Source organism: Ochotona curzoniae, unplaced genomic scaffold (genome assembly GCF_017591425.1).
Source record: "Ochotona curzoniae isolate NIBS_2020 unplaced genomic scaffold, NIBS_Ocur_1.0 contig_2855, whole genome shotgun sequence".
Classification (NCBI taxonomy): Eukaryota; Metazoa; Chordata; class Mammalia; order Lagomorpha; family Ochotonidae; genus Ochotona; species Ochotona curzoniae.
The window spans coordinates 1,676,093-1,701,362 of NW_024465615.1; the positions used below are offsets into that span (position 1 = coordinate 1,676,093).

Sequence of the window (25,270 nt, forward strand, 5' to 3'; positions counted from 1 at the left end):
TTGGCTGAATTCAGACCTTGCTTGCATTGCAGGGTGTATAGATGATTGTAGCCACTGAGTGAAGAGGTGTTTTCTGGCTCGCCCAGGCAGAGCTGGTCCATAAGTCAGTGAGCAGTTGGAAAGATAAGTCAGACAAATCACAGCTGGTGCTCATGCCTGCAGAGTGGGGAACTGCTTTAATTATGCTCCTGAATCATGCAGGACACAATTCCCAGACAACAGTCAATGGAATAGACAGGCAGAGAGAGTTAGGGCAGTCCTGGAGCACCCTGTGTCCTTTTAGGTAAGATGGTAGAAAGGTGATGACCAGGTCAAGCCAGGGCCGCAAGGTTGCAGGCACATAGTTGGAACACCATGCCGCTGCGTGTCCTCACCACTCTTGATGGTACGTTTGCTGAGATCAGACCCAGAGCTGCTTCCTTCTGCACTTCCAGCAACCTCTGCAGAGAAAGTTTAATGCTGTGCTCACTATGAAGGATAAATACTAAACGGAATTTGTTTTCTTCTTCATCATAAGCCAGGTTTTTTTTTTTTTAAAGATATATGTTTTATTGGAAAGGCAGATTTTACAGAGATAAAAGAAGAGAAATGTCTTCCATCCACTGGTTCACTCTCCAAGTGGCCACAATGGCTAGAGCTGAACTGATGAGAAGCCAGGAGCCAGGATCTTCTTCCAGGTCTCCCATTTCGGTGCAGGGTTCTCAAGGTTTGGGCCATCCTCTACTGTTTTTCCAGACCACAAGCAGAGAACTGGATAAAAATGGAGCACCTGGGATATAAACCAGTGCCCCTCTAGGATCCTGGCACTTGAAAATGGAGGATTAGCCAATTGTGCCACTGTGCTGGGCCCATAAAGCAGATATTAGAGGAGATATTTTGCACTGAACAGCATTAAATTAATAACCAACAATTGTTTTTAATTTTTCACTACCATAGTTAACATTGTAAGACGTATCCTTCTTTATATTGACAAGTACATATATTGAATAGGGCTGTTTTTCCCTGAATATCCCATTTCCCCTTTCTCATGTTAATCACAAGGCAAGCAGGAGGGTTAGGATATTGATAGTTCTCAGTCCAAGTGGTAGCTCTTTCCTCTCTCACATCCTTCAACCATGGGTCTAGGAGTAAGACTAGAGATCTTTGGGGGGGTGGGAAGGAAGGAAAGAAGGGAGAGAGGAAGGAAGGAAAGAAGAACAAAAAATCTATCGCTTAATACTCCCCACACGGTACATTTGTGAAACCTTTTAAAGTTTATTTAAAGGCTTAGCAGGAGGTTAGCACAATGGTGTTGCTAGCTAAGCTTCTACCTGTGGTGCCAGCATCCCGTATAAGTGCCAGGTCAAGTCCAGGCTGCTCCATTTCCAGTCCAGCTCCCTGCTAATGGTCTGAGAAAGGTAGCAGAAGAGGGCTTAAGCTCTGCCACTGTACCCCTAACATGGCAGATCCAGATGAAATATCTGGCTTTGTTCTGCCTTTACACTGACTGTTGGGGTTTTCACTATCTTCTTCTCTCTTACTTTTCAGATTTGATTTCACAGAGAGAAAGAGGTCATTTCAAACAGAAGATAAGATCTATAAGTATCAAGTAGAATGTTATATGTAGGACATTAAGTATATAGACTATTGTAATGTGTTACTAAATTATAAAGGACTAATTGGTTATGAATAGGTAGGCAGAAAGTTAAATAGAGTTGTATGCCATGCATAAACTTCAGATATTAATATCAATGACCTGGGTTTTTTAAACCTAAGATCTGTGGACCAAGGGTGATTTTAGGAGCTCCATAAATCTTCTCAAATTCTATTCTCAACTAAATGTATATGTTTATGTGTTTCTGTTCACTTTCCTAGGGAGAGAGTTTATCAGATTCTTCAAAGGTGGTTTCTTTATCTAAACAGTAAACGTTTAAAGCTATTAAGTGAAGAATAATATGGCCAAGTTTTATTCTGGAAGCAGTGCAGGAAATAGATTCATAAGAATTCAAGGGGGAACCTGCCAAGATGGCTCAGTAGCTAAATCCTTACCTTGCAAATGCTGAGAACCCATGTGGGAGCCAATTCATGTCCTGGCTGCTACATTTCCCATCTAGCTCCGTGCTTGTGACCTGGGAAGGTAATAGAGGATGGCCCAAAGTCTTGGGACCCTGTACCCATGTGGGAGATACAGAAGAAACTCCTGGCTTCTGGCCTCAGATTGGCTCAGCTCTGACTGATGTGGCCACTTGGGGAGTGAAGCAGCAATGGAAGATCTTTCTTTGTTTCCTCTCTGTATGTACATCTACCTTTCCAAGAAAATAAATAAATGTTTTTTTTTTTATAAGATTTTATTTTGACATTTTTTACATAGTTAATTAGGGTAAGAAGGTTCAAGGGCTACATGAAAGTGGATATATAGTATGTTTCATATTGTTTACCTTCATTTTTAAAGGGGGTTATTTAAGGGAGAAGTTCACCAGTTCCCACCCTCGAGGTCCCGGAGTAGTGCATGCTCTGAGGTTCTTGTCAAGTGGTTTTGATATGCCACAGTCCTGATTCGCTGTCAATCTTGCCACTCCAAGCACTATGAGATCTTTGAAAAAACAACTGATTGATTAGTTCCATCTAGCTGAGTGGTTGGTTGATCTGTTCTGTCTTCTCTCTTTCTTCGTGAGGGATCTGAGTCCAGCATTTAGATTAGGAATCTCCAAAAGAAACTTCTTGTTTGTATGACTAAAACAGTACAGGGCCTGGCACCGTATTCGCTCCTATCAGCTGGTGGTGCAGGTTGTGGGTTGGTTATGTTTTCACTCCGACTTTCCATGGAACCAATGGGTGTTGCAGTCAGCTGGTTTTGCCAGCACATACTTGGCCCTCAATAACCAGGGGAGTGAGCTGGTTGGTTGCGACCCACAATATCCCCACAGGCCCACCCTACCTGGTTTGGCACAGTAAGTGTAAGCAGTATCAGTCTTGTCCAACCCATTCCACCAGCGCCTCTATTCTTGTTATCTTAGTTTTTATGTCCTGTGAAAGTGGATTAAACCCAAGAGGATGAGCCCATATATCTCCAGGCTTCCCCCAACTTCCCAGATTCAGTTGGATGCACGTCTAAGCCCAAAACAACCCTTGCCACTTTAATTTTGTTGGCATCAGTTGGAATAATCGCCGTGTGGCTCTTTTCCCTGAATCTGGTCCGACATGAGGCGCACAGGTGTGGTATCTATGCTAGTCTGGTTGCCACCCTGCCCATGCCCTCCGGGGAAAGTAGCTGTCTGCAAAGGAACCCTCCCTTATTCCTGCGGCTTGCACTTCCGTCTTGTTCTCAGGCTGGTTGGGCGCTGTGGTGCTCGGTACAGGCAACTCACCTCGCCATTCCCTAATGGCATTGTCTTGGTTTGCGACATCTAGGTCGACCACTTGGTGCTGGGGGGGGGCATTTGCAGTGGATAATGTGGACTGGATTCAGCCTGGTCTTGCCCACATCCGCCAAATTGTATGCGTGGGTAGTTTCATGGCCTTTTTGGGCTGTTTTTTCATGTATTCTTGCGGTTTTACCTGCCTGGTCTGTGGTCTGCCAGAGGAGTTGCCAGGGGCTCTTCCATCAGAACCTCTCCCATGCAGGTTTCACGCTGTACCAGTGGGTCCATGACACACCTACTCAGTCCACACCTGTAATAACGGAACTGTGGTTTTCTGTCTGGCCTTCCACCCAATTCGGGTTTTGCTGTTGGGGATGTTTCCAGCCAGCATGGTTTGTCTATACCAATATGGTCTCACATGGCTCAGTAGGGGTTGGAACCTTGCTTGGTCCATCCCAAGTCTTCCAGGTCCTCCAGAACACAGGGGGAGTCGAGGTCCAGCCGGTTCGGTGCATCCAATCCAGTCCACACTTGTGAGGGAGACTACAACTGTTCAGATCCGAACGGCAGTCCTTCCAGTCATGTGACCTCTTGGTGGGAACCTAGCAGTAGGGGTTGTCCCTTTGTCCCCAAACGGGTCTGTCCCAGCATAGATCACTTGCTTGACAATGGAAGCTCTGACTAAGTTGCACAGCTCTCACCTGTCCCGACTCTGCCTTAGACACTGTGGCTTAGGATCCTGGTCCCAGGACCAGCAGGTACAAGACTAGCGCGGCAAGATTGTTGCCTCCTGGTTTCTAGGTTTTACTTGTTGGGTAAGGTTAGTTCAGTCATGCTGATATACTTGTTCCATTACCAGTTGACAATTGGCCAACTGTTGGAGTACTTTTGTAGGACAGTCCCAAGCCTAGCTTTGCATGATGTATTTGGTATCAGAATTGTTAGTGATTAAAAGTTTTGTAAGGGAAGAGTTAAATTGCTGTTCAGGTCCAAGAGCACAAATGGTTTCAAACTGGAGGGAAGTAAGCAGCAACTCAATAGAAACCAAATCCCAGAGCTCCCAGGAGGGGCCAGAGGGAAGCTTAGCACCAAAATGGCGCACTGGAGGTCTGGGATCAGCTCAGCAGTGGCGGGTGCTGTGGGACTCAGGCATGAGAGCCCGTCTGAGACCCACCAGCTGCCAGGAGGCAGGTTGAGGTTTAATAACCCAGGCCAAGGTAGCCCCCCCCCCCCCTCCCAAAAAATCCCATTCACGCCCTGAGGGCGGGCGGGTGGGTCGGAATGCCAGTCGGAGGCTCCCCCTCGGTCTACACCCGAAAGGCAGGGCCGGACTCAGCAGGCCGGGAAACAGTCAGCAGAGCACTGTGGCTGTGGGGATCCAGGATGAGACGCCCGTTCCTGAGACAACGTAATGTTAAATTTTAAAAAAAGGAAGTATTTGAATTACATGTTATAGATTGATTAAGTCAGGGGTCTGGTGCCATAGCCTAGTAGCTAAATCCTTATCTTGTATCCGCTGGGACCCCTTATGGTTTGTATCCTAGCTGCCCCATTTTCATGAAAGCCTCCTGCCTGTGGCCCGGGAAAATAGTCATGGATGGCCTAAAGCTTTGAGACCCTGCACCGCATGGGAGACCTGGAAGAAGTTCCTGGCGTCTGGCTTTGGATTGGCTCAGCTCGGGGCATTGCGACTACTTGTGAAGTGAACCAGTGGACGGGTCTTTCTCTCTGTATCTCTTTCTCTGTATATCTGCCTTTCCAATAAAAGACAAAGAGATTAAGTCAGCAGGATAGAGAGCTGATTCCAAATTTCCTGCCTGAGTAGACCTCTTCAACATACAGAAGGAAGCATGGATCTAAGCAAAGGAAGACAAAGAGGCCGGAATCAAACTTGCACATACCTGGATCCTTGTTTCATGGGGAAGATGATACTTAGAGCAGTCAGCAAAATGATTCTTTCCGTGATGTGGTGTTAGGACAATTGGATGTCCACATAGAGAAAATGAAAAACATGCCTGTTCCTAAAAATCAATTTCAGGCAGATTGCAGACTTAAACATGGTGATAAAACTTTTCAAAAGGATATAGGAGGGCCCCATGTAGTAGCCTAGTGTTCAAAGTCCTCGCCTTGCGTATGCCAGGATTCTATATTGGCACCAGTTCATATCCTGGCTGCTCCACTTCCCTTCCAGCTCCCTGCTTATGGCCTGGGAAAGCAGTGAAGGACTTGGGACCCTGCAGCCAGAGACTTGGAAGGAATTCTTGACTTTGGATTGGTTCACCTCTGGCCATTGTGGCCACTTGGGGAGTGAACCAGCAGATGAAAGATCTTTCTCTCTGTCTCCGCTTCTCTGTATATCTGACTTTCCAATAAAAATAAATTAAAAAAAATTTTTTTAATATATGGGAAAATATCTCTATATGTCATCAAGACAGGATGTACTTTTTCTTTCTTAAAGCAATACATAAAGCATAAGATAAATTTAACTACATGAAAATTAATAACTTCTCATCATTGAAACCCGAGGGACTGTCATCATGGCATATCACGTTAAACAGTTGCCTGTGACACCAGCATCCCATATGGGGACTGATTTTCTTTGATGATGTTTAAATAGTCGATCAGGGTGGGAAGGAGCTAGGGTTAGGGAGGAGTGGGTGTGATCATTGTTTCCAAACTTTCTATATCTTCTTCCCATTTCCTGGGGGAGGGGAAAGATAAGAGCATAGGCCATACCCAGCTTCATACCCTGAGGATGAGGAAGGCCACACTTTTTTTTTAAAGATTTATTTTTATTATTTTTTATTGGAAAGGCGGATATACAGAGAGACAGAGAGGTAGATTTTCCGTCCGAGGATTCACTCCCCAAGTGAGCACAACGGCCGGTACTATGCCGATCCGAAGCCAGGAGCCTCTTCTGGGTCTCCCACGCGGGTGCAGGGTCCCAAAGCTTTGGGCCGTCCTCGACTGCTTTCCCGGGCCACAAGCAGGGAGCTGGAAGGGAAGCGGGGCTGCCGGGATAGAACCGGCGCCCATATGGGATCCTGGGCGTGCAAGGCGAGGACCTTAACACTTGTGCCACTGCGCTGGGCCCCACACTTTTTTTTTTAAAGATTTATTTTATGTATTGGAAAGTCAGATATACAGAGAGGAGGAGAGACAGAGAGGAAGATCTTCCTCTGATGATTCACTCCCCAAGTGAGCGCAATGGCCAATGCTATGCTGATCCGAAGACAGGATCCAGGAACTTCTTCCGGATATCCCACACGGGTGCAGGGTCCCAAAGCTTTGGGCCATCCTCTACTGCTTTACCAGGCCACAAGCAGAGAGCTTGATGGGAATTGGAGCTGTTGGGATTAGAACCAGCACCCATATGGGATCCCGGCGCGTTCAAGGCAAGGACTTTAGCCACTAGGCCACGCCGCTGGGCCCAAGGCCACACTTATGTCAAGGGAGATTGTAGCCATGTTCTGTCCTGGACAACACACCAATTGGCTTTCACATTTACCAATGGGAATTCCAGCCAAGGCGGAGCATCTGCTTAGCTCCCCAACCAAGCCTACTTCCCAGCCATAGTTCTTGCATGTGCCAATGGAGATTGCTGTTGCACATGGGTGAGCCCATATATTCTCCTTCATATTCTACCCCCAGACCTGATTCACTCACATGTTTGTCGGCTTCATGGCCCAGCCTCACAGTACCTGTTCCTTTTCTGATGTTCTTTGGTGAGTTTCATGTTGCAGCCCTTCCAGTAGAGTGGCCTTGTTCATGGAAGCTCCAGAGAAGTCACTCCTCATGACATGAATCCTACGGACCCTACTCATCCCCACCTGTTCCATATTCCAGAGTGTCTGTAAGCCCACACACCCAAGTTCCCAGAGTGTATTGCTGGGTGGCCTGCGGGCTTGGCCCGGCAGTGTTGACACCTGGGCTGCCCAGCGCAGATTCCCGCAGCCACAGCCTCATTACTGGGAGATTCAGACACCTGTGCCACTACCCAGGCTTACCTGGACTCCACCCACCAACATGGTGGGGTGGGTGGAGCCATGGTCCTGAGCATGCTCATAGCTGTCTGAAATCCAAGCACAGCATGATTGCTGGGAACAGAGGAAATTGTTGGACATAAGGCCTGGAAAAGCTCAGGATTTGCCCACCACCTTGCAGCAGTGGACAGGGAGCTAGGATATGGGTTCTGATTTGAGTCCGAGCTGCCACAGTTTGATCCAGTTCCTTGCTAAAGGCCTGGGGAAAGCAATGCAAAATGACCCGGGTATTTGGGCGTCTTCCACTCGTATGAGAGATTGGGAAGAAGTTCCTGGCTTTAGGCTGGCCCAGCATTGGCTGGTGCAACCATGTGGCAGAGGAAACTAGCCGATGGAAGATCTCTTTGTTTCTCCCTCTCTTTCTGTTTAAAAATTGTCATAAGCTGTGCCACAAAGTGGGAGAAAATAATTATGACACAGGTAATTGACAAAAGGCCAGGAAAATTGCAAAGGCAGTTTACAAAAAAAAAAAAAGAAAGAAATCCAAATGGCATACAAATGCATGAAAATATGTTTTAATTTGTTTTTATGGAAACGCAGAAGAAAATCATTAGAAGAGTGTGAACCTCATTGCAGTTCCTGCCTCCTGGCTTCAGCTGATATACGCCCTGTGAGGCAGCAGCGAGGCTTCGGGCAGGGTCCTTGTCACCAACGTGGCAGACCTAGGCTGTGCTCCTGGCTCAGCTTCAACCCAGCCGTTAAGGCATTTGGGTAGTGAATCACTAAGTCAAAAATAAATAAATAAATACATACATACATAAAAAAGAAATAGCATGTGAGAGAAAAACTGAAGTGTTTAGAGATGCATACTTAGTTGATAAAGCAATAAGGAAATTATTGTCATAAAAATCAAGATGCTGTTGGCCTGAAGTGGGATAAGGGAGTGGCTTTGACTAGGCAGGGTTCTGTAGAGTGATTTTGGGAATTGTCATTCTTTCCCTGCTGGTGTTTACGCAAGTGTTGGCTGTGTATTCTTCTCTAACTGAGCTGCGTGTGGGAAGTGACTGGTTCAAGGTCAACTGACTGCTCCCATTTCTGTGTCTTTTGCTTCATTCTAGCTAATTCCTCTGGGGTGGATGATTACTTGTCCTTCAGCTGTCTCCTCCAACTGCTGAGTAGCTTGGCAACATTGGAAAAGCTTGCTTGCTGAGCTGCTAAGTTTATTCTGTTGGATTTGTTGTCCCATTGCGGCATTTCTGCTTAGCCTTAAAGAGTGGTTCTTCTCAAGGATGTGATATTTCTAAGGCCAGAATTAGAAGTTCAAGTCATCAATAAGGATTGGTTTAAATGTTTTCTTTTAAAAGGTTAGTATTCTAACATCTTCGTCTGCCCGTCCACAAAATGAGATCAGTTCATATTATTGATTTTATTCTGTCACTAACTTCAAAGCTGCAGGGCCCGGCGCGATAGCCTAGTAGCTAAAGTCCCTGCCTTGCATGCCTAGGATCCCATATTGGCACTGATTCGTATCCTGGCTGCTCTGCTTCCCATCCAGCTCCTTGCTTTTGGCCTGGGAAAGCAGTCGAGGATGGCCCAAAACCTTGGGACCCTGCACCCACATGGGAGACCCACAGGAAGCTTCTGGCTCCAGGATCCTGGCTTTGGACTGGCTCAGTGCCAGCTGTTGTAACGACTTGGGGAGTGACCCAGCAGGTGGAAAATCTTTCTCTCTGTCTTTTCTTCTCTCTGTAAATTTGCTTTTCCAATAAAAACAAATACACCTTTATGAGAAAAAAAGGGTAAAGTGAGAATTGAAAAACTTCTCAACACATATTAGCACAATAAAAGTCACATCTGTGATGTAATAAATAATTCCTGTGGTCTTTGTCCTAGGTTCCTGTCAGAAAGCTTCTAAAAACTTCGGAATTAAAGAGTGTTTGTTATGCTTAGTGGAGTGACTTTTGCTAGGCCCCTAGACAGACTTGGGGGTGACTGTTCCCATAATCTGAGGGTTAAAATGTTGGGTCATGGCATGGTAGCCTAGTGGCTAAAGGCCTCCCCTTGCATGTGCTGGGATCCTATATGGGCACTGGTTCGTGTCTCAGCGGCCCTGCTTCCCATCCAGACTCCTGCTTGTGGCCCAGGAAAATAGTCATGGACAGCCCAAAACCTTGGGGCCCTGCACCCGCGTGGGGAATCTGGCTTTCAAATTAAAATAAATAAAATATTTATGCATAAATAAATAAAATTCTGGGGCACTTAACAAGCTGACCCTTTGCTTGCAATGCCAGACATCCCATGTCATCGACAGCTTGTGTCTGGGCTGCTCCACTGCTTACGGACAGGGAAAACAATGGAGAATGGGTCAAGTTCTTAGATCCTGTACTGATGAGGGAGATGTGGAAGAAGCTCCTGGCTCCTGGCTTTGGATCGGTTCAACCCCAGCCACTGGGGCCATTTGGGAAATGAACCAATGGAAGGAAGACCTCTCTCTCTCTCTCTCTATCTCTCTCTGGCTTTCCTTCTCTATAAATCTGCCTTTCAAATAAAAGTAAAATAAATCTTTAAACTTATTTTAATGCATTTGTAAATCAGGAAAAGAAGTCTCCTATCTGCTAGTTTACTTCCCAAATAATCAGAACACCTGTGAATTGTTCAGGCTGAAGCCAGGAGCCGGGAGCTCACTCCAGGTCTCGCATGTAATGGGCAGGGACTCAAGTACTTGAGATGTCACCTGCTCCCGCTTAGAATGTGCATTCAGAGGAAGCTGGAACCAGGAATAGAGCCAGACCTCGAACCTACCTACTGCAATATGGACCCTAACATCCCAAGTGAGGTCCTAATGTTGTGCTAAATGCCTACCCTCATTTCTTTTTATCATACAAAACTAAGAATGAAGACTGTACGTAAGGTATGGTGCCTTTATTAGTGCCATATGCTGGACTATTGTAAATTGTAGGTGACATACTGCAGAATCCCCAAAACCTGAGTTCATTTGCCTGATACATAGTAAGCCAATTTGTGACCCAGAGGGAAAAATGAGATGTTTATTGCCGGGGATATTGTTTTGAATCCCAAGCTCCTTTATCCAAGGGTAGAAAAAGGTTCCCACCAATTGACCCTCTTGTTAAGAGGTTGTGTTCAGGTTATGTGTAAGTTCCTGGTTGTGCTACAGGACTGGAATGGCCCCCTTTTGGTTAGTTGGCAGTATTGTGTTCTCTTGGGAATTTTGATGGCAAAGTGGACTTCAGTCAGACTGTGTTTGTGTGTGTGTGTGTTTAAAGATTTTATTTTTTACATATTGGAAAGAGTTACAGAGAGAGAGAGCACCCAGCACTCAGCAGCTAAATCCTTACCTTGCATGCCCAGGATCACACATGGGCACCAGTTTGTATGTCAGCTACTCCACTTGCAATGTAACTCTGCTTAGGGCCTGGGAGAGCAGTAAAGGATGACCCAAAGCCTTGAGACCCTGCACCCACCTGGGAGACCCACAAGCAGCCTCTGGCTCCTGGCTTCAAATTGGCTCAGCTCCAGCCATTGTGGCCATTTAGGGAGTGAACCAGTTGATGGAATATTTCTCTCTGTGACTCTCCATTTCTCCATAAAACTGATCTGCCTTTCCAAATAAATAAATAAATAAGTCTTTAAACAGAGAGCTGTTCCATTAACTGTCTCACTTCCCAGATGGCCACGCTGGCCCAGATGGCCACAGTCCCTGCAGGTAAGCCATTGACCATACCAAAAGCTTTGTCTTGGTTTCTCACACAGGTGCAGGGGCCAGGTGTAGAGGCTCAATCGCCTGGCCATCTTTGACTGCTTTTCTCACAACATTAACAGAGTGCTGGAATGGAAGTAGAGCAGCTGGGAAATGATCTGGTATCCATATGGGACTCCAGCATCACTTGTAATGTTTTCACCTGCTACTTCACAACCCTTACAGCCCTTAATCACCATCATAACCAATCAGCCAAACCAATCGGCCTTCCCTAGTTGTTGGATTTGTTTCAGATTCTTTTTCTGGAGTCTTCATAGTGAATCACACTAATTGATTTTCAGATTACGAGCCATTTTGTATTCTGACTTGATTGTGTATAATAGCTTTTTAACATATTTCTGTATTTGATTTATGGAAATTTTATGAGTGTGTGATGCATCTGTATAAAGTATGAGGAATATTAATCTGTGTTTTCTGATGCCTTTGCCTGGCTTTGGTATCAATCTAATGATGCCCTCATAAAATGAGTCAATATGGGAGGAACTTGGCCCAGGGCAGGCTAGAGGCTTGGGACTTTATCTCCACTCACTGCCGCCATGCAGTGGGCAGAACTCAAGCCAGTCTGGGCCAGAGGCTCAGGATTTTTTCCTGCTGGTAGAACTCAGGCCAGGCAACTTGTGTGCCGATAGCGCCAACGAAGCCCTCAGGCCACTTTGCAGCATGTCATGAACACTTAGGGGTGTTGGGTTGCAGGGAGTCTGGGGGATGGCACAGGTTGGGGCAAGCAGAGACCTGAAAAGGTTTGTGTCCAATAAGGAATGACTTCTGGGGTCTTCCATTGACAAGGCCACTGTACTTGCAGGGCTAGATCATGGAACACACCAGCAAGAATCACAGCAGGGAATGGGTAATGTGAAGCTCAGCCATGACAGTGACCAGTACATGTGTGAATTGGGTGTGGGGGTAGAATCTGTGGGGGACTATGTAGGCTTACCCATGAACTCTGTTGGCATGTGCAAGATCTGTGGCTAGGAACAGGCCTGGTTGGGGAGTGAAGGGAATGCCCCAGCTAGGTTGAGGTTCCTACTGGCAAACAGGATACCCAGAATGGGGGCATTGTCTGGACTGGACATGGCTGCAGTCTACCCTGGCATTTGTGTGGACTGGGTCTGGGGAGAGCCAGGCTGGGCTAGACTTCAGCACCCACTGGTATCCATGAGAGCCAGGGTAGGTGTAGAACACGATGTGCTAGGTGTTTGTGTTCCTGCTGAACCACACATGAGAGCTATGTCTGGGCATGGATCAGGTGTGGCTGGTCTGTAACATCCAGCAGTAAGAACCAGATCAGGTATGGGCCAGTTAAGCAAAGACACTATTTCTACCATGACAAGAGGTAGACAAAGTCAACCTAGACCAAGGACCCACCAGTGTGTGCAAGATCTGTCACTGGGAGGGGACTTGATAGAGGAGCTTGGTAAATTCCTTTGTCAGGACACAGTCCCTGCAGATAAGTGCAAGAACCAAAGCAAGGAGCAGCCCAAACTAGGCCAGGTTATTATACCCACCAGTATCATGTGGGTCAGGTCAAGGGGCAGGCCAGGCTGGGCCAGTTCATAACATCCACTGACAGATCCGAGAACTGGGATGGGGTGCAAGAGGATCCAGGTCAGGCTGCATCACCAGCCAGTTCACACTGGGACCAGGATGGGGTGCTAACTGGACTAAGTTAGGCTGAAGCACCCACCAGCAGGAGCTGGACCTGGAGGCAGGCTGGACCAAGCCAGGCTGAAATACCTGCCAGTAGATGCCAAGGTGAAATGAGGCATGTCAGTCTGGGGGCAGTGAGTGCTGGGTCCATGAGCCCCGGGGGAGGGAGGTCCATGAGCCCTGGGGGAGGGAGGTCCAGTGGGGTCTGGGTTGCCTGGCCCGAGTCCTTGGACTTGCCTGTGCAGTGGTTGTCGTGTCAGTGAGCCCCAGGGTTGGGGGTGTGGCGTGGCCTGCATCTTTTGGCCCAGGTCCTTGAGCCCACCTACGAGGGGCGTGCCAGGTCTGTGAATCCTGAGGGTCGGGTTCCTCCAGTGCCCAATTCCTTCAACCCACCTCCAAGTTGTGTGCTGAATCTGTAAGCCCCAGGGGTAGGGGTCATGGTGGGGCCCTGGCCGCTTGGCTCAAGATCTCACCTGCATGGTGAGTGTCAGCTCTGTGAGCTCTAGGGGTCTGGAGTCTGGCAGGGACTGTGTCATCTGGCCTGGGACCTTCTGCCCCTCTGCAGGTTGGGCGCTGGATCTGTGAACCCCAAGGGTCACTGGCCTGGATCCTTGAGCCCACCTGCACAGTGGGTGCTGGGTCTTTAAACCTCACAGGTGGAGGTTCCAGCATTGCCTGGCCCAAGTCCTTGGACCCAACTGAAAGGTGGGTGCTGGATCCGTGAGCCCCAGTAGCAGGAGGTACTTGGGCTCATCTGCTCAGTGGATGCTGAGTCCGTGAGCCCTGTGGACAGAGGGTTTGGCAGGGCCTGGGTCACTTGGCCTGGATCCATGGGCCCACCTGTAAGAACTGGTCCTCAGAGTATACAGCAGGCTTGAGTTCAAGAGCTTGTTGTTTTCACACAAGGTCAGTTTTGCTCAAAGATTCTGAACTTTAAGCTAGCTCTTTATATGGATCACATGAAAACCAATAAAGAGGTAATCGTAATCCCTGTACTTGCGGAGGTTGGCCACACTTTGCACACTTGAGTTTGGGGATCTTGAGTTTGAACTACTTTAAGAAACATTTCTTGGATCAGTGCAATGACTTAACTAGCTAATTACTTGCCTACAAGCGTCAGAATCCCACAAGGATGCCAGGTTATGTCCCAGTTGCTCCGCTTCTTAGCCAGTTTCATGCTTACAGCCTGGGAAAGCAATGGAAGGTTTTGGCACCCTACACCTGCTTGGGAGACCAGAAGAAGCTCCTGGTTCCTGACTTTGTATTGACTCAGTTCCACCTGTTGCAGCCACTTGGGGAGTAAACAGTAGATGGAACATCTTTCTTTCTGTCTTTCCTTCTCTCTGTAAATCTGGCTTTCCAATAAAAAATAAATCTTTAAAAAGAAAAGAAAAAAAAAAAGAAAGAAGCACTGCTAATCCTGAGAGCCTCTGTTCTCCGTGAAGCACCCACATTTCTAGTTTGAGCCCTTGGGTGCAGTGTGCAAGGGGCTTTGGAGCAGGAGTCCTTTTGTCCTTTGAAGTGAATGCATGTCTGGCTGTACCATCTGTACTGACTGAGCTCTGTAAGCCTTTGGGAAATGGAGTTAATCTGATATGAACTTGATATTTGAAACAGAGATGTTCCTGGCCAGACAGAAAATAGATAAATTGCTGTCAGATCTTGACTGGATTTCTGGGAAGCATGGATTTTTATGGGTAACTTTGAAGGAAGGGAAAAAACTTTCTATTTTTGATATTATTTTAATTTGAAATGATGATTTATAGAGAAAGAAAGTTATCTTCCATCTGCTGGTTCACTACCCAAATGGCCACAGTAGTGAGGAATGGGCCAGGCAGAAACCAGGAGCTTTTTCCATGTCTCCCATGTTAGTCAGGGGCCCAAGTACATGGATCGTCTTCCAGTGCTTTCCCAGGAACATTAGCAAGGAACTGGATGGAAAGTGGAGCACTGGGACATGAACCAACACCCATTTGGGTTGTCAGTGCTGCAGGCAGCAGCTTAGCATGTTATGCCAGAGTGCCATCCTGGAAGAAAGCTCCTGAGGTGCCAAATTTTGACAAAGATAGAATAATAAGCTAATTTTAGACCTGAGAAAATAACTGTAATCACTAGTTGCCAGTGCTAAGGGATTATTTCTTGCCTGAATTCATGTCAGCCTTCCTTAGAAGCAACCTTCACGGAAGTGTCTTTTCCTTTCTCCATCACAGGTAACAGTCCTCTGGACAGCCCCCGAAATTTCTCTCCAAATGCACCCGCTCACTTTTCGTTTGTTCCTGCCCGTAGGTAAGTTGGTAGAAAAACTGTATGACTGATACATGTAACGCTTGCATGAATTTTGATTGAATGTCAGATTCATCCTTTTAAGTCATTGTTCTGTCAAGGATGTTGCCACCACCAAAACTCCCATTCTGCTTTCCTTTTCCAGGTCATAATCATCTTTTTAAAGTTTTCTTTTCTAGGTTACCCATGTATTTGAGTGTCCAAATGAAAGACTAGTTATAAATTAATAGATTTATTTTTATTAAGCAAGCCCAAATCCATCCTGAGGGTATGTTCTAATACATTAAACTTTCTAATTGAGAAATATTCTAGAGATATGCATGAGAAATACTTTTTCTTCCCAAGAACACTCAAAATACTCTTCTAATGCAGCTAGTTCCTTGGGCTCATGGCCTTCTATGCCTCTCTTCTCCGCCTTGAGCTAGAGAGCCTTGTGTAAGAGTAAAGACTGCTAGGCTTTCCTTTCTCTTCCCATGGGTTTAAAAAAATCTAGTGCATACAGACCCATCTTTACATCCCTGCTCTATTTCTGTTCTCCCAATCTCTGGCCATGGCAGCAACCTGATAGTTTCATCCATAGCCAGAAGAAATGGGAGCTGAGATGAGCCCATCCAAACCACACAATTTCTTTTGAACCTTTTTCTAAGACTGTCTCTCCCTCTCTTTGTAAAGATTTGTTTTATTTATTTGAAAGGCAGAATGACTAGAGAGAGAGAATATACTTCATCCCCTGGTTTATTCCCCAAATGTCTGAAATAGCCAAGGCTGGCAAAGGTTGAAACCAAGTGCCTGAAACTCCATCTGTGTCTCCTACTTGGGTGGCAGGGGCCCACGTGCTTGGGCTCTCTTTCACTGCTTTCCTAGATACATCAGCCAGGAGCTAGATCAGAAGCTAAGCAGTTGAGACTTGCTGGTATTCCAATATGGGATGTTGATCTCACAAGCAGTGGCTTAATTCACTGTACTACAACACTGATCCATTTTTGTAAGTCCTTATTGAAAGAATTTGAATTTTTTTTTTTAATTTCTAAAAATTCGTTGGTTTCTTAAGGTTTCTTAAGGATTTGGGGAAAGCATTAGCTCCAGATTTAGACCAATTAATGGATGGAAAATTACAATACACACCTTATAACAAAAATAGTTCTAATACTTAAAAACTACAGGCTCCCATGAACAACAGTATTTCCTCACTGTGACAACCCAGAAGAAATCACCCCCACCTCTGAAGAATTCTTTGTAGCTGAAAAGGACCTGGACAGATTGGAAGAAATTTTGTCTGTTTTATTTTTAATTTATTTGCTAGAGGGTGAGAAACAGACGAGCAAAGCTCCCATCCACTAATGCGGTAGTTGGGCCCTACTGAAGCTGGGAGCTGAAAACTCCGTTTGGATTTCCCACATGAGTGACAGGAACTTAACCATTTGTGCCATTATCATCTACCTTCAGGCTGCCTGTTAGTAGGAAGCTGCTGCCAGGAGTAGAGCTGAGACTCAAACCCAAGCATTCATTCCTCTCTGATATGCTGGCATCTGAACCAGTAGCTTAAGTGCTAGACCAAACACCTGTCCAGAGAATTGTGGCGGCTGAGTTGGGTATACTGCCTGACCCAACTACCTTACTCAAACAAATCTCATTCAGGTTGGTTCCATGGACTCATTTCTCTTATCCTATATAACTTCCAGTTAGTTAACTAAGGATCCAGGTAGGACTTCTAATATAAGACAAGATAGGATTGGCATGTTTGTGTTTCCAGCCAAGCTTCCTGTCCAAACTATGTGTGACTAGTAACCTCTAACAGTAGGCTGGGATAGTAGGACCTGTGGCCAGATCCCCATAGGACGCTGAATCACTTTCAATTCATTCAGTAAATCTTTGCTGAACCCCAGGTATGAGCAAGGTACCATGATGATGTTTAATTATGTCATGATAATAAAACAGACACAGTCCTTACTTTCTTTCCACTGAAACCCTGATGGAATTTGTATGCATGTTGTTCGCTTTGTAAAGGAATGCTGTTAACTCCTTGTTGTCATTCATATCTCATCTTCATGTTACCTCTTCAGAGTGGCCTTCTCTAACCATCTAAAAAGTTCTTTCTCGTTTCTGTGAAATTAGTCAATTTTATTTTAAAATTAGTAACTACCAATAGCTGATATTTTCCAAATTGTGTTTTTTTTTAAACTCATCTCTGTCATAATTAAGCCTTCTTTAATAGAGATGCTTCACTCTGGAAAGCCATGTCTCCTGGCACATCATGAGCACTGAGTCGGTGCCCATTGATCAGACGAGTACTGGGGAGACAACCAAGAAATGAGTAAGCCAGAAATGCACAGTAGTAAGCACCACGAAGAGGAAAGGACATGGGACTGAGAAAAAAAATACGAGAAGGGGCCAGGATTCTGCTCTGGCTGCCACATGAGACCTCTGTGAAGGCTTGGAAGCAGCTGCTGTACTGGACATGAGGACACTGCTGTATGAACTGTTTCAGGCAAAGGGAACAACTGGTTCCATTGATGCCCTCGTATCTACTTCATTGACAGGGCCTCAGGAGCAGGGTCCTCCAACTTTTAGGGCATTAGGAGACCTTGTTTTACTAAACACCCAAACAGGTGTGTGCCAAGTGACCTGACATGTATCTTGGTTTCATGGGACATGGGACCCTGGACTGTCCTCTTCCAAAACAAAGTAAGAAAAACTGCTGGTGGGGTCAGGAGGAGTGCGTTGACCTTGCCAAACAGTATCATGAAGCACCTGTTGCTAGGTTACCTAGGTCAGGCTGGAGCCTTACAGGATCAGATTAGTCAGTAATATCACACACATACACAGCTTTAGTGAAATGCTGAAGAGAAGCCCAGCAGTCCCACAGTGTGGCTCCTAAGTTGTTTGCACTGCTGCACAAAAGGTTTGCCTCTCCCAAGCCGGGCTATGGGTGAGAGGTCAGGTAGATTGTGCTTTCAGTTCCCCATGGTTCTCACTGCACCATACGTCTTTTCACTACAGCCATGGCCACAGAGCAGACAGGTAAAAAATGTGATGGGGACAGGGGCTGGGACACTGCTATGCATGGCCAGACAATATGGTTTGTGATTTTGTGTGTGCCGAGATGATTCTTCTCTGATTGTAGGTCTGAATACTGGGCCTTGCCTGTTTAGCAGACTCTTATGGGGCCCTCTGCTCTGCTGGAACCAAGGCTCAGAGTTTATCTACTTGGAAGCAGGAGTTGCTTACCCTCATTTCGATAACTTTCCTTGGTCACACAGGGAGGTAGTCAGACAAGTAGAGCAAATGAAGACTGCCTGTCATATTTCTTCCTGATTCTGCCCTCTGCTCTTCATTGAAAAGTAGCTGGCATGTGGATGATTTCCATTTCTCTCTAAAGAAGGGAAAAAATCTCACATGTGATAAAGTATATTTGACCAGAGTTCAGGAAATCCATCCCTAAATACATTGTCTCATTTTTTCTTAGAATTCACTTGTTTTCTTGTGTAGAGCTCCCAAGACCTAATAGAGATAAGAAAGAACATCTTGTTGGAGCTCCCTCCTAGATGTCTCTTTGTCAGTGAGACTAGGTTCCAGCAGAGTTAGAATTTACACATGCTGGTTGCCTGGGGTGGCATGAAGTTTGAGTCATGTGCATGTGGCATGGAACCCTGAGCCCCTCTCTTACAGAACATGGCAGGGAAAACTGCTCAGTGCTGGTGCCACTGGGGAAAGTGCTTCCAAAGGAGAAGACCTGGGAGATTTAGTCCTCATTTTTTTTTTTCTTCCTACCCCCTCTCTCACTCTCCGACTTCTTAAAGGAAATAGCTGCAGTTCTGCAACGGTTCTGTCATTGTAATGGTGCCTGTAACTGGAATCCTCTCTCGTTGCTTCTAAAACCACAGTGATAACAATTGTAATTATTTAAAGGCATGCCTTCCTTTGTGGTCAGAGCTGTCTTTTTTTGCAGTGGAAAACACAACAGTAGGCCTGATGTAAGAGAGAGGTGGCTGGAGACAATGGTTAGCCCACCGGTGAATCGACTGCCCTGTCCCACAGTGATGATGGAAAGCCGTGCAGGTCCTGGGCTCAGGGTGGGAACCTGTAGAAACTGACTAATATTTGTTTTCTTATGTAGGACTGATGGACGGCGCTGGTCTTTGGCCTCCTTGCCTTCTTCAGGCTATGGAACTAACACTCCTAGCTCCACTGTCTCTGTAAGTAGCTAGAACATGACTATACTTCCATTATCCTGGGTTCTCAACTTTTCCCGTAAAACCAAACTCAAAGAGGTTGCTTGGCAGTGGGACCAAGTAGGACATAGGGCTGGGAAACCTTAGCATCCATAGCCAGAGCCATAAATGCCTTAGGAACAGATTAACTGGCACCTTCTCCAGGTGTCTGTTTTTCCTGGTGGCATCAGAACAGGTGGTTGAGGACGGGCTTCTTCCATGTCAGTAAGGCCAGACCTGGAATCTCTCAGGCGTGGTTTTCATTCTTTATGCAGCCTTTTTTAGAACTGCAGCTAAAAGTGGATATATCTTCCTGTGTTCCAGAGACCTGAAAACCCTTATCCTTCTTTAGTCATCTTTTTGTTTTTCAAAACGTAGTTGTTTGGTTTTTTTTTTTAAGATTTATTTATTTTTATTGGAAGGTCAGATATACAGAGAGAAGGAGAGACAGAGATCTTCTATCCAATGACTTACTCCCCATGTGGCAGCGACGGCCAGAGATAAGCCGTTCTGAAAGGAGCCAGGAGCCTTTTCTGAACCCCCTACACAGGTGCAGGGTCCCAAGGATTTGGGCCATCCTCTACTGCTTTCCCAGGCCACAGGTAGGGAGCTGGATGGAAAGCAGGGCTGCCGGGATTAGAACCAGAGCCCATATGAGATCCCAGCCCATGCAAGGTGAGGACTCTAGCTGCTAGGCCATTGTGCTGGGCCCCATAGTTATTATTTAGTATCGAGGTTTTATGTGTATCAGCAAGACTGAACCTGTCTAAAACTTCTAGAGACAACTTGAACCTGAAAACAACAGGTGTGTGTTAATTGCTACTGTGCACAATGGATTCTAAAATGAGCTCTCTTCATTGAGCAATGTTTTACTAAAGCAGGATGACATGATTGGTGAACTCTACAAGGACAAATAGAGAATGTTCCAGGCTTTGCACGTCATGCAAAGACAGGCCCCGTCTCTGGTAATCTTATCTCCTCTATTGTACCATTACTTTAGGTTTTCTCAGATCAGTTTGTCCAGTCTTGAATCACAACCTTCTCTGACCTAGATTTCATTCTTAAATTTCTCCTACTGGTTGCTATTGGTCTTTGGCAGCTATTAAGCTTAAGATCATCTCTCAAGGGCCTGGCACAGTAGCCTAGCAGGTAAAGTCCTCACCTTGCTTACCGGGATCCCATATGGGCACCAGTTCTAATCTCGGCATCCCTGCTTCCCATCCAACTCTTTGCTTGTGGCCTGGGAAAGCAAATGAGGGTGGCCCAAAGCCTTGGGTCCCTGAACCCGTGTGGGAGATCTGGAAGAAGTTCTTGGCTTCTGGCTTTGGTTTGGCACAGCTCTGGCCATTGCAGTCACTTGGAGAGTGAATCATCACACGGAAGATCTTCCTCTCTGTCTCTCCTCCTCTCTGTATATCTGACTTTGCAATAAAAGTAAATCTTTTTTTTTTTTTTTTAAGATCATCTTCTAATAAGCAGCCTTTTTCTAACAACACTCAGAAAAGTGACAGTTTTAGACCAAGTGAGAGTCAGGATATATGTATATCTGTTTGTGTTAGGTAAATTTTCAGAGTCTAAACATTGTTCTAGCTTGTTGGAATACTATGAAATACCAAATTTTGCCTACAATATTCAGTATTAGTACTCCAGATTTGTGTTAGCTGTGGTTAGGTGAGAATTCTTTTTGTAGTTTTGATCTGAATCATAAGAATGTGGGAACCTCCTGTTAGCTGTTTACAAGTTTACATAGCATTCCATAGGACAAGCAAACACTGTTAGCCAAGGGCATGCTAATTTCTTACTTGGTATTGACCTTATGGGAGCAGAGTTCCCTCAGTGTACTGTTGCTGCTTTCATTAAAAATGGATCTCAATCCCCAAACGCTGTGAAACTGGACCAACACTCTCTGGCTTGTCTGTTCTCTTAGCCAGTCCCCGAGCTGAAGGAGTTGCCATGGTGAGAGCTGCAGGTGTGGATTCCTGTAGCATCACTGGCCCACTCCTTCCAGTGGACTGTCACACTCTTGCCAGGAATCCTCAGCCACTGGGCCATGTGTAGAATTCATGAGTATTTTGAGGTCAAATCTAAGCTTTAGGTCCAGATACAAAAGTAATGTTGCTCTTTGCTAGCTGAGCTTGACTGCTGGTATCAAGTGTGGGCACTGCCCTCACAGCCTCAGCGTCTGGCTAACAGCCCAGAGGAAGTGCTGTGGACCTGTTCACTGGACTGTGTGAAGGAAAACGCAGGGATGCCTTTGCAGATGGTCATCCCATGAACAGTCTCCAAACCAAGAAGCATGATATGCCGATCACTTCCTGTTCCGGTACCCAGGAGCTTTACTGGGTGCAAGTGGAAGAATCTGTTTTTTACCACCTCCAGGGGCTCCTGGGTAGTTAGGGCTTCTCACAGTTCTTGAAGGTCTGGGTGAACTTCCTGAAGACTCTGGTTTCTGGCTCTGACAGCCTCTAGAGAAAAGGCTGAGCACAGCGGGGGATGGGGAGAGGACTGGCTGGCTGACTGTTTGCAGTCCTTCTCCCATCCCTGAACTGCCACTGGACTTGTCTTCCATGCCGTTTTGCTTGCCTTCCTTTTCAGTCATCATGCTCCTCACAGGAAAAGCTGCATCAGTTGCCTTTCCAGCCTACAGCTGATGAGCTGCATTTTCTGACGAAGCATTTCAGCACCGAGAGTGTCCCCGATGAGGAGGGACGGCAGTCCCCAGCCATGCGGCCTCGCTCCCGCAGCCTCAGGTGAGGGGCGTGGGGAGGCTTCAGCTTGTGCACCTTGTACAGGGACCAGTGCTGCTTCTATAAAGGGACAAGGTGGAGACTGTCGTCAGCTCTGGAGGCCATACACCTCTGACACAGATGCTCGTCTGCCACAGTGGTATGCAAACATCTCAGATCCTGTGTAAGCTTTGTTTACGGGCACAGGCAGCAGGCCAGATTTGGTGTATAGGTGTATTTGTCAGCCTTTGCGATAGCATGTCCAGTGTCCTCAGGCCCTTTTTGACTCTACAGGAATAGCTTAAACCACACCACAAGGGCTGCCTGATGGCACTGTGAAACAGTCTCTCTCTCTTTTCTTCTAAAAGTAGTTAGCAATTCATGTGTTCTTCCAACTCCGTTCAGGAGAAGGAGTGTAAGAATAAGAAAGTCATCAGTTCTGATAGGTAACTATATTCAGAACCCTAGATGAAAGTGCCAGCTACAACAGTACCAATATTAGGAGTGAGCATTGTGGTGTAGCAGGATAAGCCACTAAGATACCCACATGCCGTATTGGACAGTCAGTTCGTGTCCCAGCTACTCCACTTCCAATACAGCTTCTCACTGATGCACTGGGGAGCAGTAGAATATGGGCTGAAGTGCTTGGCCCCCAGCCAGAGTTCCATGTTTTGGCCTTGGCCTGACCCTGCTCAGGATGTTGGGGGCATTTGAATCTTCCACTGAGATGAAACGTGTTTCCATCTGTCTGACTCTCTCCCTCCTTTTCTCCTCTCTGCCTTTCAAGTAGATGAAATAAACAAACTTTAAAAAAATGTTGCTGCTGCTTGATTTGGAGAAGACACACTTTTTAAAAAAAGTTGATTGGGGCTGGCTCAGTGACTAAACAGGCTACTCCTCCACCTTGCAGTGCAAGTATCCCATATGGATGCCAGTTCTAGTCTCAGCTGCTCCACTTCGATCCAATTCCCTGTTTGTGGCCTGAGAAGACAGTTGAGAATGGCTCAAGTCCTTGGAATTCTGTATCCATGTGGGAGACCTGGAAGAAGCTCCTAACTCCTGGCTTCAGATCAGTTCAACTTCAGCCATTGTAACCATTCAAGGAATAAAGCAGCAGATGGAAGCTCTCTCTCTCTGTCTGTCTCTGTCTCTCTTTCTCTTTCTGACTGTAAATCTGCCTTTCAAATAAAAATAAATACTTATTTTTAAAAATGTATTTATTTGAAAGAGCTACAGAAAGAGAAAGACACACAGAAAGAAATCTTCCATCCACTGATTCACTCTCCAGAGGATCACAATAGTCAAGACTGGGCCAGACCAAATGAAGGAGCCAAGAGCCACGTCTGGGTCTCCCAGAAGGACAGCAGGGGCCCAAAACCTGCTTGGCCATGCTCCAGTGCTTTTCCCAGGCTGTTACCAGGAATCAGAAGTAAAGCAGCCAGACATAAATAGGTGCCTGTATGGGGTGCCAGCATCACAGGCAATGGCATTACCTGCTATGCCATAATGCCAGCCCCAAAACATTAAGTGCTCATCCTAATCATCTCATAATCATCTCAAATCTCAGGATCACTTGAGCTACCTTATCAGACCAAACAGACCTTAACAACTGATTTTTCTGTGAGTTCTCTCAGTTGTCCATTCTGTTTAGCATTAGCCAGAATTCCTGGCTACAGGAAGTGGATGGAGTTCAAAGGAGCTTGGCTTTAACGGCTGAGTTCAGCCTTCCAGGGTCCCTGGGAAGTCATGAACTGGTTGACATGCGCCAGATGGGGCCCCAAAGGAATGGTATCTCCCAGGAAGAATGCCCACAGGTTGGGCATCATAGCAGGCCGAGAAGATTGGTTCCGGTTCAGAAACAATTGAACATGATGACTGCCACATTAGTGCAAAAGATCAGAAACACAGATGAGTGAGTATGGGTTCCTGTGCGCAGAAGTGCCTGAGTCTTGGTGCTCTCTGCAGCCCACAGGGAGGAAAGGGAGTTGGTGCCATTTAGGCCAATTAAGGTGGAGAAGACCAGTGATGCTCAGGGGAAATCCCTGCAGTATTGCTGTTGAAGATGTGGTGCCTGTTCTGCGCAGGAGGCAGAACATGGTCCAATCCAGGGAGAAAAGCCCAGAGGGACAGTTCCCAGTCCAGCTATGATCATGCCAGGACACTAACTTAATCAGAACCCAACTCAAACATTAAAATTCTTTAAGGAGAAGGAACCACACAAAAGCCAGAGAGGAAGACTTAGATTATTAGGGAAGATCATAAATTAAGTCTGAAAGTATACTGGCTCCCTTAGTGGAAGACCCAGATACAGAACTCAGTATTGGCTGGACTGGCTTGCTTTTTTGTCCCACTTCAGCGGCTAAGTTAGCCTTCTTGGCTGCAGCTTATTGAGAAATTGTTGGATAGTAAAATCTTCCTTTGCTTTCTGGGGTGCTGGTTTGCCTTGACATGGTTACTGAGACCTCCTGTGGTGTACTCAGCCCCATTGGCCAAAACAAGGAGAGTGCAGAGTCCTGCTCCAGGGAGGTCATCTGAGGAAAGCACCTGTGGGTTTGGCATAGGCCTCCTCCCCAAGCCTTTACAGGCCCTGGCAGCAGTCTTTGTGCAAGGAAAGTAGCCTCACCCCAAGTAGCACTGTTTTGTGCTCAACAAGGGCGCTGGCTTCAGCAGCACAAATAGTAAAATTGAGCTGAATGAGGTACAGAAATAAGGAAGGCCCCAGAAACAGCATTCACTAAAGTTGGTGCATCCTGAAAACAGTGGGAGAACAGGGGCTCTGGGGATGGCCATTTTTCTCGTTGATGGTTTCAAAGCACTAAATAACACAGTTGTTTCTTTCTCACTCAGTCCTGGACGATCCCCAGTTTCCTTTGACAGTGAAATAATAATGATGAATCATGTGTACAAAGAAAGATTCCCTAAGGTAAGGATCCACTTAAAGGGACACAGGTAATGCCCCCAGGACAGCTGCCTATGCCAGCCCCAGAGGGAGGACTGGTGGGAGGGAAGTAAGGGCTGCCTCCCATAAGAACAGAGAAGCAGTTTAAAGGCAGCACCTAGGGGGAAGATGGAGCCCAGGAGCTTCCAGCCTATGGGCAGGTGGGAGGCAGCAGGCACTCCCCAGAAGGAGAGATGTCACAGGGGAATGGCAGAAAGACATCTACCATATGTAAAAGGAGTGGGGACAGTTGGAAGGCTGACTTTTCAGCGGGTCCCTCCCTTGGATGCTTCACCCTCTGGGAGCACTCACATACCATTCAGATTTCCGAGCAGCACCTCATGACAACACCAGAGAGTGCCC

The 25,270-nt window shown here is 46.4% G+C and overlaps 1 protein-coding gene across 3 annotated transcripts in view; it reads left to right on the top strand.

The window, feature by feature from the left end:
• The window catches only part of MAST2 (microtubule associated serine/threonine kinase 2), a 170,964-nt gene that overhangs the window by 125,227 nt on the left and 20,467 nt on the right, over positions 1-25,270 (top strand). For 2 of the 3 annotated variants that reach the window (XM_040977770.1, XM_040977769.1), the window contains 5 exons: positions 14,960-15,035; positions 18,033-18,053; positions 19,150-19,228; positions 21,839-21,993; positions 24,817-24,892. In XM_040977770.1, coding sequence (XP_040833704.1) covers positions 14,960-15,035; positions 18,033-18,053; positions 19,150-19,228; positions 21,839-21,993; positions 24,817-24,892 — 407 coding nt within the window. The remainder of the gene's footprint in view (positions 1-14,959; positions 15,036-18,032; positions 18,054-19,149; positions 19,229-21,838; positions 21,994-24,816; positions 24,893-25,270) is intronic. The other variant, XM_040977771.1, reaches the window with a different exon arrangement.